The sequence below is a fragment of the Camelus ferus genome, chromosome 17 (assembly GCF_009834535.1).
Source record: "Camelus ferus isolate YT-003-E chromosome 17, BCGSAC_Cfer_1.0, whole genome shotgun sequence".
Classification (NCBI taxonomy): domain Eukaryota; kingdom Metazoa; phylum Chordata; class Mammalia; order Artiodactyla; family Camelidae; genus Camelus; species Camelus ferus.
The window spans coordinates 42,663,756-42,681,303 of NC_045712.1; the positions used below are offsets into that span (position 1 = coordinate 42,663,756).

A 17,548-nucleotide genomic window follows, 5' to 3' on the forward strand; every position below is an offset into this window, starting at 1 on the left:
ATTTGGCAAGAGACAGTCTCACAAATTCAAGAAGCTGAGTGAATCCCCAGTAGGATAAACGTGAAGAAATACATGCCAAGACACAGCACAACTAAACTTCTGAAAACTGAAGACAATACAGCTACTCTGGAATACATTTGATAGTTTCTTACAAAATGAAAAATGTTTTCACCATACAGTACAGTGATAGTAGCACTCCTTGATATTTACCCAGATGAGTGGAAAACTTATGTCCATAAAAAAACCTGCACACAGATGCTTCTAGAAGCTTTATTCATAATTGCTAAAGCTTGGAAGCAATCAAGATGTCCTTCAGTCAATGAATGGACAAGCAGTGATGTAGCCACACAATGGAACATTATTCAGGGCTAAAACGAAGTAAGCTATTGTTAAGCCATGAAGAGACATAGGGGAACCTTAAATGCATATGACTAAGTGAAAGAAGCCAATCTGTAAAGGCTACATAGTGCATGATTCCAACCATACGACATTCTGGAAAAGGCAAAACTATGGCGACAGTTAAAAGATCAGTGGTTGCCGGGGTTAGGGGGATGGAGGGGTGAATAAGTAGAAATACGGAGGAGTTTTAGGGCAGCAAGATTATTCTGTATGCTGTTGTAATAATGGACACATGTCATTACACCTTCGTCAGAACCCACAGAATGTATAACACTAAGAGTGAACCATACCGTAAACTGTGGATTTTAGGTAATAATGTGTCAATGTAGGTTCATAGATTATTATAAACATAGCAGCTGGTGCAGGACAGTGATAGTGAGGGTGGGCTGTGCATGTGTGGGGTCAGCATTACATGGGAACTCTCTACTTTCTGCTCAATTTTGATGTACACCTAGAACTGTTCTAAAAAATAAAATCTATTTTTAAAAAACATATTGAACTGAATGAAGATGAAAATACAACATAAGAAAATTTGTAGGAGATTGCAAAAGTAGCGCCAAGAGAAAAACACGTAGCACTAAATGCACACGTTAGGGAAAAGGAAAAGTCTCAAATCAGTCATTTAAGTTCCCCTCCAAGAACCTGCAAAAAGAGCAAAATAAACCTAAATGAAACAGAAGGAACAAAAGAAAAGAACAGGTATCAATGAAGTTGAAAAACTTAAAAGCAAAAGAGAAAAACAATGAAACACAGAACTGGTTCTCCGTAAAGATCAAAAAAATTGAGAAACCTCTATCGAGACTGATAAAAAAAAAATAAGATAGAAGACACAAATTATCAATACCAGGAATGAAACAAGGGGTATTGGGAACAAGGGATATCATTTCAGACCCTGCAAACATCAAACTGACAATAAAGGAATAATAATGTGAACAACTCTACTCACAAATTTGACAACTTAGATGAAATGGATCAAATCTCAAAAAACAAAAATGATACAACTTACCCAATATGAAAGAGATAATTGGAATAGCTCTATAATTATCAAAGAAATTGAATTTGTAATTAAAAAACTCCCCCCAAAGACATCTCAGGGCCCAGATGATTTCACTGAAGAATGAACACCAATTCTACACAATCTCTTTCAGAAAAGAGAAGAGAGAATACTTCCCAATTTATTTTACAAAGCTGAAACCAAACCAGATAAAGACCATGCCAAAAAAGGAAAACTACAGGTCAACATCACTCATGAATACAGATGTAAAAATCCTTAACAAAATGTTAGCAAATAGAATTCACTAATTTATTTATTTATTTATTTATTTATTTATTTATTTATTTATTTACTATAATATATATATACACACACACCACAACCATGAGGTTTATTCTAGGCATGCAAGCTGGTTCGATATTTACAAATCCATCAGTGTAATCTACCATATTAACAGACTAAAGATGAAAACTCACATGATCCTATCAACTGGTGCAGAAAAAACATATGACAAAAATTCAGTATCTATTTTTGATAAAAACTCTCAGAATAAAATGGAATACAGAACTTCCTCAACCTGATAAAGACAGCTACAAAAAACCCAACAGCTGACAATATACTTAATGGTGAAAGACTGAAATGGTTTTCCATTTGGAACAAGGCAAGGATATCCTTTCTCACAACTTTACTGAACATATTTCTCTTAAGTTCTCATCAGTGCAATAAAGCAAGAAAAAGAAATAAAAAGTATACAAGTCAGAAATGAAGAAATATAAGTATTCTTATTTGATGACATGTTTCTCTATGTTAAAAACCCAAGAAATTTACAAAGCCTCTTATAACTAATAAGTGAGTTCAGCAAGGTCACAGGATATAAGAAAAACATACAAAAATTAACTGTATTCTTATATGCTAGCACTGAACACATGAGAGTCACAATGAAAAATATAATAAAATCACTTAAAAAAAAGAAACACTTAGATGCAAATCTAACAAAAACATTAATAGGACTTGTATGCTGAAAACTCTACTACTCAGTTGAAAGAATCAAAGAGTATCTAAATAAATGGAAAGACATACTCAGCATTGTCAAGATGACAATTCTCCCCAAATTGATACACAGGTTTAACCCAATTCATATCAAAATTTCAGCAAATTTTTTTTTGGTAGATTTAGACAAGGTTACTGTAGAATTTATATAGAAAGACATACAAACTACATCAGCTGTAATAGTTTTGAAAAAGAACAGAATTTGGAGGAGTCAGTCCATTCTATTTCAAGACTTAATATATAGCTACAGTAATCAAGACTGTGTGATACAGGCAGAGGTACAGGCATAGATCAGGGGAACAAAATAAAGAACTCAGAAAGGGACCTACACAACATGCAGAACTGATGTTTCACAGAGATGCAAAAGAAATTCAAAAGAGGAAGGATAGCCTTTCCAACAGATGCGGCTAAAGGGAAACAACCAGAGACAAAAAACTGAATTTAAGTCATCACCTTATTAAAAAAATTAAATCACAATAAATCATGGTCTTAAATGTAAAATGTAAAACTACAGAACTTATGGGAAAAATATGAGAAAAATCCTTGAGATGGCGTGCTAGATGAAGAGTTTAGACTTGACATCAAAAGCACAAATACAATCAATAAAAGGAAAAAAAACCTGATACATTGTATCTTATTAAAATTAAAACTCTTTGCTCTGCAAAGATGAAAAGACAAGCTACAGATAAGGACAAAATATTTGTGAACCACATATTTGACAGAGGAGTAATATCTAGAATATGTAAAGAATTCTCAAAACCCAACAGTTAAAAAAAAATTCAAGTAGAACACGGGCAAAAGACAGGAAGGGACATCTCATCAAAGACATACAGAAGGAAAACAGCACATGAAAAGTTTAGCATCATTAGCCATCAGGGAAACGCAAATTAAAACCACAAGCAGATAACCACTACACGCTTATCAGAATGCCTAATGTGAAAAAGTGACATCAAGTGCTGGTGAGGATGTGGAGAAACTGGATCATCTATACATTGTTGGTGGGACTGTAAACTGGTACATGTAATCTGGAAAATGGTCTGGCAGTTCCTTAAAAAAGTAAATATGCGATTACCACACGACCCAGAAATTGCATGCCTGGGTATTTATCTCAGAGGAATGAAGATTTATGTTTACACAAAAATCTGTCCACTAATGTTTATTGCAGCTTTATCTGTAATAGTCCAAACCTAGAAGCAATCAGATGTTCTTCAAAGAATGAATGGTTAAACAAACTGTTATATGATGATATGTTATGGAACACTACTCAGCAATTAAAAAAAATAAAATATTAATATAAGTAACAACCTGGATGAAAATGCAGAGAATCATGCTAAATGGAAAAAAGTCAATTCCAAAAGATCACATATTGTTTGACTCCATTTATATACATTCCTAAGATGACAAAATTTTAGAAACAAAGAACAGACTAGTGGTTGCCAAAGGGCTGATAAGGGATGGGAGGGAAGTAGATGTGGTTATAAAATGGCACCGCAAGGGATCCCCCTGTTGATGAAATTTTTCATCCTGACTATACCAATGACTTTGTACTAACATTTTGCAAGATGTTAATACTGGCAGTAATTAGGTAGGGGGTCAGGGGATCTCTGTGATTTCTTACAACTGCATGTAAATCCACATTTATCCTCAAATAAAAGGTTTAATTTAAAAAAGTTTATCAAACTGAACTTACTCCAAATCTGTTCTGGCATCTGAAATAACTATTGCTTCCAAGAACCTTCTTGCCATAATTCTGTTAGCAGACCAAAGGTTAAAGGTTTCTGAGTTAAGCTTCAGTGTTGCAAATATTTGGGGGAAATATACCTAGCACCCTGGGCCAAAATTCTGCCAAAACAAACTTGCCCGCAAAAATCTCACCAAAGGACATGTATTAGCTTACAAAATAATTAACTGTTCAGCAAGAATTGACATGCTTTTGATAATACTGCATATTAATTGAGGTTTTTTTGTTTTATTACTGTTCAATCCTCTTAAATTATTTATTTTTTTCCAAACAGCTACGGGAAATTTCTTTTTTTAGTTAAAAAATGTATCTGTAAAACACAAGTACATTTTCATTAATATTTAAGCAAAAAGGCAGGGTGCGGGTGGGTATAGCTCTGTAGGAGAGCACATGCTAAGCATGCTTGAGATCCTGGGCTCAATCCCCAGCACCTCCATTAAAAACAAAGAAAACAAACAACAACAACAACAACAACAACAAACTTTTAAAATATTTAAAGAAAAAGACAAAGTTCCCTCACTTCTCGTCACAGTCTTCTCCCCAGGGAAAATCACTGTCTGTTTGAAGTATTTCCTTCAGATTTTTTTGTGTATTTCTAGACAAATGTACAGTTTTATGTGTGTCCGATTTTTTTAAAACAAAGATCACACTGTTTATATTATTCTTCAAATTTCATTCTTCCTGCTTTAAAATGCCTTGGAAATTTGCATGTTAGTATGTTTAGATCTAACTTAATCCATTCTTTTCAAGTGCCATGCAGTATTCTGTGGTATTGATGTACCATATTCTAATCCTTTGACATTTAGGGTATTTCCAATTTTTGCTACTGCAAGCAATGTAGCCATCAATGAAAACCCTCATACATGTTTCCTTGAGCACATATGAGGACAGTTCTCTAGGAGAGAAGCCTAGAAGTAGGACTGGGGCTTTGCAGGTGGGGCCAACATTGTTGACTGTCTGAACCAACACCTGCTCCCACCTATTCCCAATCATCTTCTCCTCTCCTGCCTCCCACAACAAAGGCTGAAAAAGCTGGACACTCACTTTGCTTGCAGCTAGAAGTAGCTACGTGACCTTGTTCTGGCCAATTAAACATTAGCAAAAGTTTGCTGGACAGACCCTAGGAGTCTTTTTGCTTTCCAGGCAAAAACGCTGGACATTACTGGCATGGTCCCTTTCTCCTGCCCTGAAGGTGGCTGTGGGATTTGGAGGGGGTGGTAGCCACGTTACAAATGTAGGAAAGTCAAGAGAATCACTTTGCTGTCAGCCCTAATATTAATGAGTTGCTAACCCAAGCCAGCTGCAGCCTACCTCCAGACTGCTTGTTCTGAGTGAATAAACTCCTATCAGGTTAAGCACAGTATACATCTGGTTTTGTGTTACTTGCAGCCAAAAGTGTTCCTAAATGATTAAGTACTAAATTACTCTCTAAAATGTCCACACTCGTTTTATTTAAAAGTCTATAAAAAGCATCTGGTTCCCAAAACTTTTGCTGACTTTGAATGTTGTCAGTAATTTAAATGTTCAACCAAGCTGACACATAAAAATATTTCTTCACGGAGGTAAAGCATCATTTCATACATTTATTGGACATTCAAATTTCCTCTTCTGTGATTTTCTTGTTCCTATCTCTTGATCGCTTTTCTACTGTATTGTTTGACTTTTTCTTATTGATTTGCAAGGGTAAATTTCCAGATACCATAGCAGGCTGAGCTAAACCCACGCGGAAGACTCTCTCTGTATCTTTACACTATCAATCAAGTCAAACACAATTACGAAATAAATCTTCTGTGACAGGCCACACCTCTGACAGCGACAGCCCTCTCTGAGTGGTGCACCACCACGTGGCAAAGTGTCAAAAAGCAATTCAACTCGTGCAAAACACGCCAGCCCATGCTTCGTACTTCCTCTACAAATCTACACCCAAAGGAAGGTTTACGGAATAGTGAACCAGGTAGTCCCTTACATACATCATCTCATTTAACCAGCAAATCAAACCCAGGTGGCCATCATTACCATTTCTATTTTAAGAATAAATGATCAAAGTAAACTTTTTAAACTAATAGTTTCTTTCCTACCACGAAAACTTCCAACATTCCATGCCCAATAATTAAAAACAAAATGATTAAGTGTTTATCTAAAGCTTAAATAATGTAAAATATACTGAGCCTGTCTAAATATATCAACATGTTTAAGGGAGAAACTGCTAAACCTGTTTAGTGGTTTATGAATCTGAAAAAGCTATGTCAAAGTTTGGCTCTGAAGTTTCTGCCACACAGTTAACCAAATTTATTTCTAGTTTTCAAAGCAAAAAACTAAATCGAGTAGGATTTTAATGCTTCAGTAAGAAGGACCTACTAGCTAGCCACCCTACCCCCGAGTGGCAGGTGAGGAATTTCTCTAATCAGTGACCAACCAACCAATCTGACACTAGAAAACGAACAAAATAAACTGTGAAAGATAATAAAAGATTGTCATGGAAAGCAGTGTAAACAAGTTGACTAAAACAAGCACCATCCTTGAGTATTCGTACGCAGTTTGGATTTTGGACAATTGACTCTTAGTCTAGCAGCTAGAGGAGAAAAGCTGGGGAGGCTCCTGCTCCTGGAATCAGGCTGAGGAGCAGCGGGAAGGCTGAAGACCTGGCAAATATTTCTTCGCTTTATGCCACACCTCTTCTCACAAGAGCCGTGGATTCTCTCTCTGGCAAAGCATCATACAAAGCACTCAACTCACAGCGGGAGATGAGCACAGGCATCAAATCTCCTTGATGCCTCCTACAAAATGGTCCCTGAGGGGACATGCCCAGCCCAGAGCTCACAGGCCAGGGCCCCAAGAACTGACGGCCCCAATGGCAACAAGGCCAGACCACCGAGGAGCTGCCCACTTGGACCCCAGGAAGACACAGATACACCTGGAGCATCCTCGTGCAGAAATTTTTAGTCCATCTGTAAGGCACATAAAAATGCCTGGGGGAGTCTGAATTCTAATTTTACATAAAATAAAACAAGTCTGCAGACACACAGACTTTTATGGTCTATGAAAGTGCAAATGGGTTGACAAATCCCCAATCTGAGGGTACCTCTGGGAGTTTCCTGCATTTTCCTGGTGGGCTCACCCAGGGGTTCCTGCTTGGAGAGAGGCAATGAAGCGTTCCTCCCACCCCCTCCCCACTCCTCAGTAGGGCTGTACACCTCACCCCACTGGTACAAGAGTGGTAACACATGGAAAAAAATCTGACTCTTTGCCAAAGTCAAAGGCCAGGCTTGGAGGGGGCAGGGGGCGTGCTAGTGGGCTGTTCCTGACCTCGGTCCAGGTGTTTGCAGGGCTGCGCACAGCAGGAAGCTTTAATCATCAGAACAAAACAAGCCAGATTCCTTGGCCCTTCAAAACTGTCCAAGCCTTAGGGCAGCTCACAACAGGGCCAGTAAGTAGGGCACGTGACAGAGGGGGACAACAGGTCTCAAAGGGGCAGGGACACAAAGGAAAAGAGCAAAAAGGAAACAGAAGAGGGTGATGGGGCCAAAATGTGCTGAAATCAAACCAGGTGTTGTAGCACAGTGCTGGCTCTCAGGGAAGGGACACACCTGGCATTCTAAGGGCTCCCCGAGTACCTGCTAGAGCTGGGCCGTAAAAGAGCCCAGGGAGGACCAGACCTTGCAGATGCTCCCAACAGGTTGGTGTCACCGTCACCGAGACAGCAAAGAGCTGAGGGGGAGGTGGCTTCGCAATGCTCCCCCCGCCCCACTTGTACAACCAACTAAATACACCCAGGCACACAGCCTTACTGCCTGGTGCACACGTTCGACACAGGCAGGCCCCCCCCCCCAGCCTTCTTATGTGTGAGTGCACACACACACACCCTCCCAGGCAATGGACACAGCACAGTCAACCTGCCAGTTGAGTGCAGCAGGCACACAATCATACGAACACACAAACTCTGTCGGAAGTGAACACATGCAAACTCTCCGCAGGCTCAGGCTCATGAAGGCATGCACACACACTCCAGAACCTCCTAGCCAGAAACAGAGAAACCTCTAATAAGGTACACATGCAAACTCACAGCTTGCCAGGAAAACCCGCACTCACAAGCTCTCTGATAGGTGCATACACACCTTTCCAACCTGTCTCTTGCACACACACAGCACACACACGCACGCGCGCGCACTCACAACTTCTCCGTCGGTGTGAATGCAAACACAAACTCCGGGCCGGGAGGGTCACCCCCACATCACAACCTTCCCGGGAGAGGCGCACACCCCCTCACGCGCTCGGGGCGGCACGGGCACACTCCCCCTCCCTCCGGCACCCGCGTGCTCGCCATCTCCCTGCGGCGCACCCCGCACCCACGTACCCCTCCCCCAGCCCTCGCCGGCGCCCCACAGCCAAGTCCGGCGGCACGGGGTGTGCCCACGCCCCCGGCCCGCCCCGCTCGCGCCCCTCCTCACCTTTCTCTCCAGCGCCTGGGGCCCGGACTTCGTCCTCCTTGGGGTTGGTCACCTGGGTGATGATGGCCGGGCCGTCCATGGGTGCGCGGCGCGGCAGCCGCCGGGCGGCCCGGCCCCCCGGCAGCCAGGCGCACGGGGGCGCGGCGCGGGGGGCGCGCGGGGCCGCGGGCCGGGGGGGCGCTCGCCGCCGCCGCCTGGGCGCGCCCGCCGCCCGGCCCCGCGCTCAGGAAGAGGCCGCCGGGGCCCGCGCCCCCGCTCCTGCCGCCGCTGCCGCCTGTGGGCTGGAGCGGCCTCCGCCTCGTCACCATGAACCCCGGAGCCGCGCCCGGGAGAGCCGCGCACGGGGAGGCGGAGCGGGAGGCCGGGCGCCGCGGGAAGCGGGAGCGGGCGAGGGGGAAGGAGGGAGCGAGGAGCGAGGGCGGGCGGGCAGGCGGGCGGGAGAGAGGGAGGGAACGAGGGAAAGCAGGAGGGCGGGCAGGTGGGTGTGTCCCGGCCCGGGGACCGGCCTCCGCCGCCGCTGCTGCCGGCGCTGCCCGCTAGCCCCGGGGGGAGAGGGGTGCGGGGTGAGACCGAGGCGGTGAGTGGAGGGCGGGAGGGGGTCTTGGGCAAACGAGTGGAGTGACGGGATTGGGGTGTAGGGGATTCCAGAGGGGTTCTGGCGGTAGATGTGAGGGCCGGAGTGTACGGATGTATCGGTGTCTGGGTAAATGAGTGGGGTCAGGGGCCTGGGATGCGAGGGCCGTGGGGAGGAGTCTGGCAGATGGGGGAAGAAGCAGGGACCAGAAGGGGTGCAGGTAGGGTTCACAGGGCTGTGCAGAGTGGGGCCCCGGGGACCGAGGAGTCGCCGCAAGTATGCAGGAATGAGGGCCCTGGAAGGGATGTATTCCGGGGGGAGGGAGGTTTACCAGGAGACAAGAGGAATAAGGAGTAGACGTGAGAAATGGAGAGGAGGGTGCTGTGAGGGTGTCTTGGGGGAGATGCTGGGTGAGGGGCGTCCCAGTGTGGGAAGCGAGGGGTCTGCGACGTGGGCGCCGAAGGCAGCAGTTTGCAGAGGTAGAAGCTGCTAAGGGTGGTCCCTTACACCGAGGCGGCCCACGGAGGGATCAGGGGCGCTGGAGCAAGGGAGAACCTGGGGGTGCAAGGAAGATTGGGAGGGACCGGAGGGTGCGCGGGGCGGCGAAAGGGTCCCAGAGTGTGGAGAATCCCTAGGGGTCCGGGGTACAGGAGTCGGGGGGGGGGGGCTTGCGTACGCGGCTGGAGGCTCCAGGCTTGCCTGCAGAACTCGCATCACTGGGCCCGAGAGCCCGCGTGCCGGGCGGCGGTTCCTCGAGGACCAACCTCTTGGCACCTCGAGTATGTGGGCGTCGAGCTGGGCCTTGGCAATGGGCATTTCCGGATGCTCTGTAGGAAGGGGGCCGGGGTAGTGGGTCGAAGGCTGAGGAGAGGAAAGGGTCTGTGGGGAGCCGAGATGGACAGAGACTGTGCTTCTAAAGAGTTGCCAGCCACTGTCAGGCCTAGGGCGAAGGCCACAGCGCGACCAAGACAGAAAAGTGTCCCCTCACCCTTGGACGGTCTGGGCCCGTTCGCGCCCGCGCCTTCGCGTTCCAACTTGGAAGCCGCACTGGCAGCCCGGTAATGCAGGGGGCGGGGCAGTACCGCAGGAGGACGGATCCGGGGGAGGGGCGGGAGCACGCTCGCACGCCCTCCACCAATCAGAGGGATTTGGGAGGACCTAAGGGGCGTGACGTAGGTGGATAGGGCTGAGTGGGCGGGCTGTGACTCTTAACAGCCCTCCCGCCCCACGCAGGGTTGCGCGCGCACTTCAGGCCTTGTAGGCACGTCCAACCCCGTAGTGGCTTAAAGGGAGCGAGGCTAATAGGCCCTTTCTCACTCCACAAGCCCTGGAGCCCGGAGCTGGTTGCGGCCAGGTCGCATGCTCACCTGGTGAAGCAGTGAGCCTCTCCAAAGTTTTGAAGAACACGTCCGGAAGCGCCCCTGGCGAAGGGCAGCTCGCAAACCTCACTGGTCTCTGCACCAGGTGGAGCCCAGTGAGAGTCCTGGTGTGAGAGTCCTGGGACGGGGCTCCTGTGGCCGAGGCAGGTGGGAAAGCACTTAAGGGGAGCTGCTCTAGAAAGTAGTTAAGCAAGCTGTGGGGGTTTTGCCCCCAAATCTAGGACCTCAAGTGACATCCTGGCATTGTGCGTGGGTTCTGGTGCCAATTGCCTTGGCGCGTCCTAGCGTGTCAGTATCTGCCCTTCTGTTGGCACCTTTGGGACCCCAGTGAATTGTCTGAGGCTGCTGAACCGTGAAAGCTTAAGTGAAGTGCCCTTTTGGTTAGCAAGGCAAGCCCTGGTGTAAGTAGCCCAGGCTCCAGCGCATGCCCGGCCAAACCCACCCAAGTGCGGAGCTGATTAGGCCTTACCCCCCACTTCTAATGCTCTTCGCATTTGTTGTGAAGATATGGCTGGCCAGGACCTAGCGAATTAAAATGTTCTCTGAATTTAATTTTTAAAAATTACTGAATTCCAAGGGGTCAAAGAGGGAATCTTCCAGAGACAGCTGTGCAGGGTGATAGGGTTCTCTTACAGTTCTTAATATATAACGACAGAGATCAGCATCCCTGCTGCCAGGTTGACGGGGCCTCCCATTAGCCAGGGCAAGGTGATGGGAGCATGTGGACTCACCTGAGGTCTGGATTCCTTTTGGGTGGGAGACTTCCAGAGGTTTCGCTCACTTAGCTGAGGCTGGGAAGGAGCTCAGAGCTTAGGGCCGAAGGGAGTGTTTTCATACACAGAATATCTCCTGTCTGGCCTTTCCTGTAGTAAAGATTTCCCCAGGACACTCCAGTAACGATTTTCCCTTACTTGCATCCTTCACCTTCTTCGGCTTCCTGACATCACCTCAAAAACAAAAACAAAAACCTGTCTTCACCCAAGTCTTGGGTTCGTGCTAGAATCCAAAGTTCAAGCACGAAAACAACTTGCTATCTTTCAACTCCTTCTTCTCCTCCATATTCTGTTCATTTAAAGTTTCAATTTACTATTTATTTCATAAATATTAATAGAAATCAAAGGGAAAATTCACCCACAGCCCTATCAGCCTCCTTAAGTCAGCTTATTTTCCCTGTCCTTGCCTATTTGTTGACGTAATTTTCATGTAGCTATAAAAGGCCATGGTTAAAATTATAAGGTGAGCATTTTTCTATGCAGTGACATAATCATTATAACTACCATTATAAATGATTACATAATATTTCACTGAATGAGTCTCAGATAAAATAGTATCTTGGTTTTACAGATGAAGGGAAGATTCAAGAATTGCTGTTGGGAAAATGGATTAGCCATGAGGAGAAAATACCTATTTGCCTCAGTCCTTACAACATATCAAGATGGATCAAATAATTGAAAATAAAAAGTTCACATGTAAACATGTACATATACCAGAACAAATCATGGGTAACTCTTTTTTGATCTTGGATGGTAAAGACCTAATAACAAAAACTCCAGAAATTACAAAGGATGAGATCAATAAATTTGACATTTGTTCATTCAACAAACATTTACTGAGTGCCCACTCTGTGTAGCTAGGTTCTATTCTAGACACAAGATGTCAGAGTTATTCAGAACGAGGGTTTGGGAGCTGAGCTATCATGCTCTCACAGTCAGTTCTAGTTAAGGGCTGTCCTTGGTGACCTTAAGCCCCCAGCACTTTGGGCTCTCTGGGAATGGGAGCAGAGCAGCCCCAGTGACCTGAGGACAGGTACCACCCATTGGAGGCCAACGCACATCAAGCCTCAGAGAGAGATGCAGGAAACAGGAACAGTAAAAGGGACCGAGCACCAAAATCCCAGGTCAATCACATTCCCCAAATGTCTACCATGCAGTGTCCTTGCACTATTTAACATTTTTCTTTAAATTAACATAATACCTATTTAAATAGAGCTCTTTAAATAGAAAATTAGTGGATGAGATTTTTCTCAAAATAAATGGAAAATGTAGGAAGGACCAGAGTGAGGGGGGCAGAAATGGGCATGCCAAGGCTGGGGGACGTGAGACCAGGGCTCGAGGAGCAAGGACAGGAGCAAGTAGGAGGATGGCCTGGAGTCTCTGGGAGAGCCCTGGGGGTGCTCCAGTGTGGGAGGGCACACCTGGACCGCAAGGTGGGGGGTGGGGTAGGGGTGAGACTGCTCTAAGGGTGAGGGAGAGGTTGCCCTTGACAAAGGAATACTGGATGTTGAGATCAAAGTGAGGTGGTGATCTGAAGAAAGGGGAGCTGGGAAGAGGGCATTAATCCAGAAGGGAGAGGTTGGCAATGCCCTTCCCAGCCCGCCCCTGCCCTGCTCTCTGTCTTTGAAACTCTGCCCTCCAGGCTCTGTTCTTGGCCTCCTTTTTTGTCTTCTCTGTGGGCATCTCAGTCTCACGTTCTTGGGTCTGTCACTTAAGTTTCTGTCTCAGTACCTGCTTCTCTTTGCCTCTCTGATTTTAACTGCATGTGAGGCTGGTTCAGCACACGGCCATTCTGTTGGGAATGGAGTGGTGGAAGCAGGATCTGGGCAAAGATTCCTGGTGATCAGTCAAGTGGATACAAACTTGAGCTGGCCCCCAGTCTCTCTCTTGGGGTCACCCTGGGACTTGGAGGAGGGTCTCCCAGGCGGCCTTCCTTCTCTCCTACTGTGAACCAGAATTTGAAATCAGCTTCCAAGGCCTGCTCCAGGTTAGGCAGGACAAACCAGGCCCACAGAGGTCCTTTTATTTATTCTCCAGGTGTGTATTGGAGGAGGCAGGGGAATACCAGAGGGTGGCACAGGGTAGAAGTGATTCACTCTCCTGGCAGTCCAGGGAGGCCCTCCAGAGGAGATGATGCTAACAAAGTCGTTTTCGGAGCCCTCAGATTCTGGGTGAGAGGACTTTTCCATCAGTAGTGTCCACAGAAAAGGCTGCATGTAAGGGCCAGGAGGACATAATGATGGAGGAAGAGCATGAGGTCTTGAAGGCTAGGTTGAGTTTGGACTTTACCCTGTAGGTAATCTGGAGCCATTGATACTTCTTGAGCAAGGAACAAGCATCATTTAAGAAACTAGTTCAGATCTGAAGGTTGAAATGACAAACAACTCAAACCAGCTTAAGCCACAATGGGAAGGGGACTGCACTGGCTCCTGTAACTAAACCACGGTACATGCCTGGGTTAGACTGGTCTGGAAGCGGCTCCCCTGAGTGGAGGAGACAGGTCCCTAGCGGGAGGGTGTGAACTCTAGCTGCCCCTCCTATGACCTGGAGGATCAAGGTATTACCAGGGACGCCCTAGGGCTTCCTTATGCCCCAGGACACCCTGTCTTGTCTTCCCCACTCAGGTTGCCCCAAGACAGCATCCTTAATGGCTCCCCAACAGCTCAATTTTTCGCCCTTAACACCCATGCTCCCCTGGCATCCTAATTCTTACTTTCCAACACTCTCTCTCCCCCATCACACATGGGTCCTTCCAACCAAAAGCCTGTGTCCACTCACACCTGGGCTTCCCAGCCATCTTCCCCCTCTACCCTTGTTCCCAGGGATGCTTTCCATCTGTCCCTAGGTGGGACCTGTGCATAGTATCCTTCCCACCTAGAGACACTTCACTCCCAAGAATAAAGCCCCCTGATGGGCCAGTGGTCCAGTAGTTGTAGCCCGCCCTCTGGTGGCCCCCATGTTGTGAGGTCCTTTCCACATGCCCAGTGGGTACGGAAGCTGGCCTCTCTCCCTGCCAACTTCCTGGGGTACTCTAACCAGAGCGGGCTGAGTTGTGTCCCACACGTCACCTGGCTGTTGTGATATGCATGTCTGTTCAGTTTCCCCAGGGTATTAACAGAAAATCCCTCAGGAATGTGAGGGCTTGTGTGCTTTGTCTGGAGGAGTGGAGAACAGGAGAATTAGAGTGATGTGTTCCACTTGGCACCAGTCTTGGAGTAGGAGATGAAATAGCAGAGTGAATGCTGGCTACTGGTGAGGAGAAAAGGGCAGCTAGCCAGAGGACCCGAGCACAGATGGAACAGGACACTTGGAGTAAAGCTGATGGTCATGGAGTGTTTGGGGAATTTGAGAGCAAGACAGAGAGAGACTCTGGGGCTTTGGGGCTGAGATGTTGCATCCTCAGTGTACCCAGAAATCCAAGAAGCCTTCCTGGAAGAGGATACCCTAGCCACTTCCTCTCTACCTCCAAAATTCCAGACCTGCCCTACCCAGAGAAGTTGGGTGGATTGAAGTGACAGAGCCCTGCATTCAGGTCCTTCCTGGAGCCCTGAGTGAGGGGAGGACATGGCCTCAGCCTGCAACCTTGTTACAAAGGAAGAGCTATGGGGGCAGAGTGGGCAGGGTCGCCCCGTGTGCCCTTAGCTCACTGGCAAGAGTGGCTTTGACTCTTGGAGGGGCAGAGAGTCAGAGTCCCAAGTTGATTTGGTGACTCTGGAGGCAATGAACCCCCTGAGGTGAGCCCCTACCCTTCTAGCCCCCATGTGGATGGTCCCTTCGATGTCTCCCCTCTGTCGGGCACTAGGTGTCACCTGGCCAGGCTGGTGGAGGCTGCTCTTGCCTGGCTGCTGGCCTCTGGGCTCTCTCACCCAGGTTCTGCAGCCCTCGGCTTCGGCCCAGTCACAGGTGCCCCTTTTACTCCCTGACCTGCGGTTGCCAAGGCAGAGTCAGCCGAGGTGGACAGAACAGACACGCCCCCAGTCTGTGGCGTGACATATTTCATGGGCAGGTCTGGTCACAGACACACGTCTTGGCACACACAGGAGCCAGCTCATTCGTACACAGGCTCAGATAACATGTCAGGACATAGGGTGCACACGTGACCAGGCTGTCTCTGCCTGGGCTGGTTTCTCCCACCTTGTCACTGTCCTCCCTTACCCTCCTGCCCTCCTTTAAAAAAAAAAAATTCAGCAATTTATATCAGTTTTAGGCGGTACTTTAAAAACATACACCTAGTCCAAATACAAAAGTTTTCATAACTAAAGGCCCAACCCTGCCAAGTACTACCCCGCCCCTACCCTGTGCCCTCCAACCCGGCCTCCTGCCCTCCTGGTCTTGAACCCTCCCTCAAGCGCATGGATGCCAGTGAGAGCACAGGAGCATCTGCAGGCACTTTCTATTTTTCACAAAACTTTCCCCAGAGGCCTGGGTGGAGAGAGGGCTGGGCTGCCCCCTTTGGAACTGGAGGAGTGGTGAATATAGGGAGGAAAAGTAAATAAGATCTCAATAAATCCGCCCATCTCCTGACTCCACGCTCCCTCCTTCCCGCTTCCTCCCCTCTCCCCATCCCAGCCACCTCCACACACACAGACACAAATACACACTCACTCAAGTCAGTCAGATACACCTGCCTCCCTTTGCCCTTCCACACCGATGTCCCCCCCCCACACCGCTAAAGCCACTCAGGGCCGTGGCAGGCGCCTCCTGCGCTCCACACCTGAGTGCTGGGCTGGGGCGGGTGGAGAGGGAGGTGCGGGGAGGGGAGGAGAGGGACCCGGCTGAGGAGGCCCTGTCTCTACTGAAAGAAGCCACAGGCAAGGGCTCCCTCTCTCTGGGCCTTGCCTTTGCAGGCAGGGACATGCAGATGATGGTCTGTTGCCAGAAGGTTCTGGAATGAGTGCAAACCAGAAGGGGGCACCTGTCCTGGTCTGAGCTTGGAGATAAAGAAGTGAAATTTCTGGGCATTTTTTGACGATTAAAATTATTTTTAAAGTACTAAAAGTCAGGAGGGAGGGATAAATTAGGCATCTGGGATGAACAGATACACATGACTATATATAAAATAGATAAACAAGGTCCTAGTGTAGAGCACGGGGAACTGTATTCAATACCTTGTAATAACCTATAATGGAAAAGAACCTGAGAAAGAACATATGTATATACTGAACCCCTATGCTGTACACCTGCAACTAATAAGACATTGTTAATAACTATACTTCAATTAAAAAATCTTAAAAAATATTAACAGTAAAATATTTTGGAGAAATGAAAATGCTAGCCACCTGGATTTGGCCAGACCTTGAGCGTCACGAAGCTCTTTAACATTTTCTGTCCCTACAAGGACCTTGATGGCTCATGGCAGGAGAAATGAAGGTGGGTGGGTTCCCCGTCCTGCTTGCTTACTGTATGCCCAGCTCCGGCTGGCACCACATGCCCCCAGGGGTGAGAGGCTCCCTTGGCTGCAAGGAATGGAGACTCTTAGTCTCAGCACAAGGGTCTCAGAGCAGGGTCTCTGCCCCACCCAAGGAACCCAGTACAGACCCGGGAGAAACTCACCACCCGAAGGCCTCAGGGAGGACGAGGTCCCGCTGCTGACCTCGGGAAACTAGATCATCATTCAGGACCAGGGCCACACCAGCCCGGCACTCCTGTTATTCCAGAGTAAGTCATCTGTTGTGAACATGCCTCAGCTGGATCTTCCATTGCTGCTTCTCTTAGGGTCTGACCACTTGTCTCTTGCTAGCAACTCACTGATTTTCATTAAGTCCCAGTTTAAATTCTGGAGAGCCAGAATCTGTTTGGCTTCATTCATTACTATTGTTCAAGTTACTACAGTTGTATAAAAAATTACTCTAAATCTTAATGATTTAAAAAAAAAACATTTCGTACGTGACTTACAATTTGGGCAGGACTTGACAGGTGTCGCTTGACTCTGCCTTACATGGTGTCAGCTGGGCTGTTTGAAGGAGGGGGCCTGAATCTTCTGAATTGCGCTTTCCTCACGTTGCAACTGATGACAGCTGTAGGCTGAGACCTGTGGGCTGTTAGCTGGAAAACCTACAGATGCCTTTATTAGCCATGTCTTTTATTTACTGTGCTCTGATGTTTTGACACCTTGGGGCCTTGCTGACTCTGGAGCAACTACCCATCGCAGGGCTACCTCATTCCTAGAGGAAACGTGTCTTTCATGTGC

The 17,548-nt window shown here is 47.3% G+C and overlaps 1 protein-coding gene and 1 long non-coding RNA gene across 2 annotated transcripts in view; one reads left to right on the forward strand and one right to left on the reverse strand.

The window, feature by feature from the left end:
- CTDSPL (CTD small phosphatase like) overlaps positions 1-10,338 on the reverse strand; it is a 115,897-nt gene extending 105,559 nt beyond the window's left edge. Inside the window, 4 exon segments of the mRNA XM_032459237.1 lie at positions 8,633-8,792; positions 8,795-8,896; positions 8,899-10,033; positions 10,195-10,338. Of these exon segments, the coding sequence (XP_032315128.1) occupies positions 8,633-8,792; positions 8,795-8,896; positions 8,899-8,940 (304 nt within the window). The 5' untranslated portion in view covers positions 8,941-10,033; positions 10,195-10,338.
- Positions 9,116-13,351, forward strand: LOC116657269. The gene is made up of 3 exons (XR_004312374.1): positions 9,116-9,209; positions 10,532-10,732; positions 11,930-13,351. It is a non-coding gene; the product is annotated as an uncharacterized LOC116657269 (long non-coding RNA).
- Positions 13,352-17,548: the final 4,197 nt, after the last annotated feature.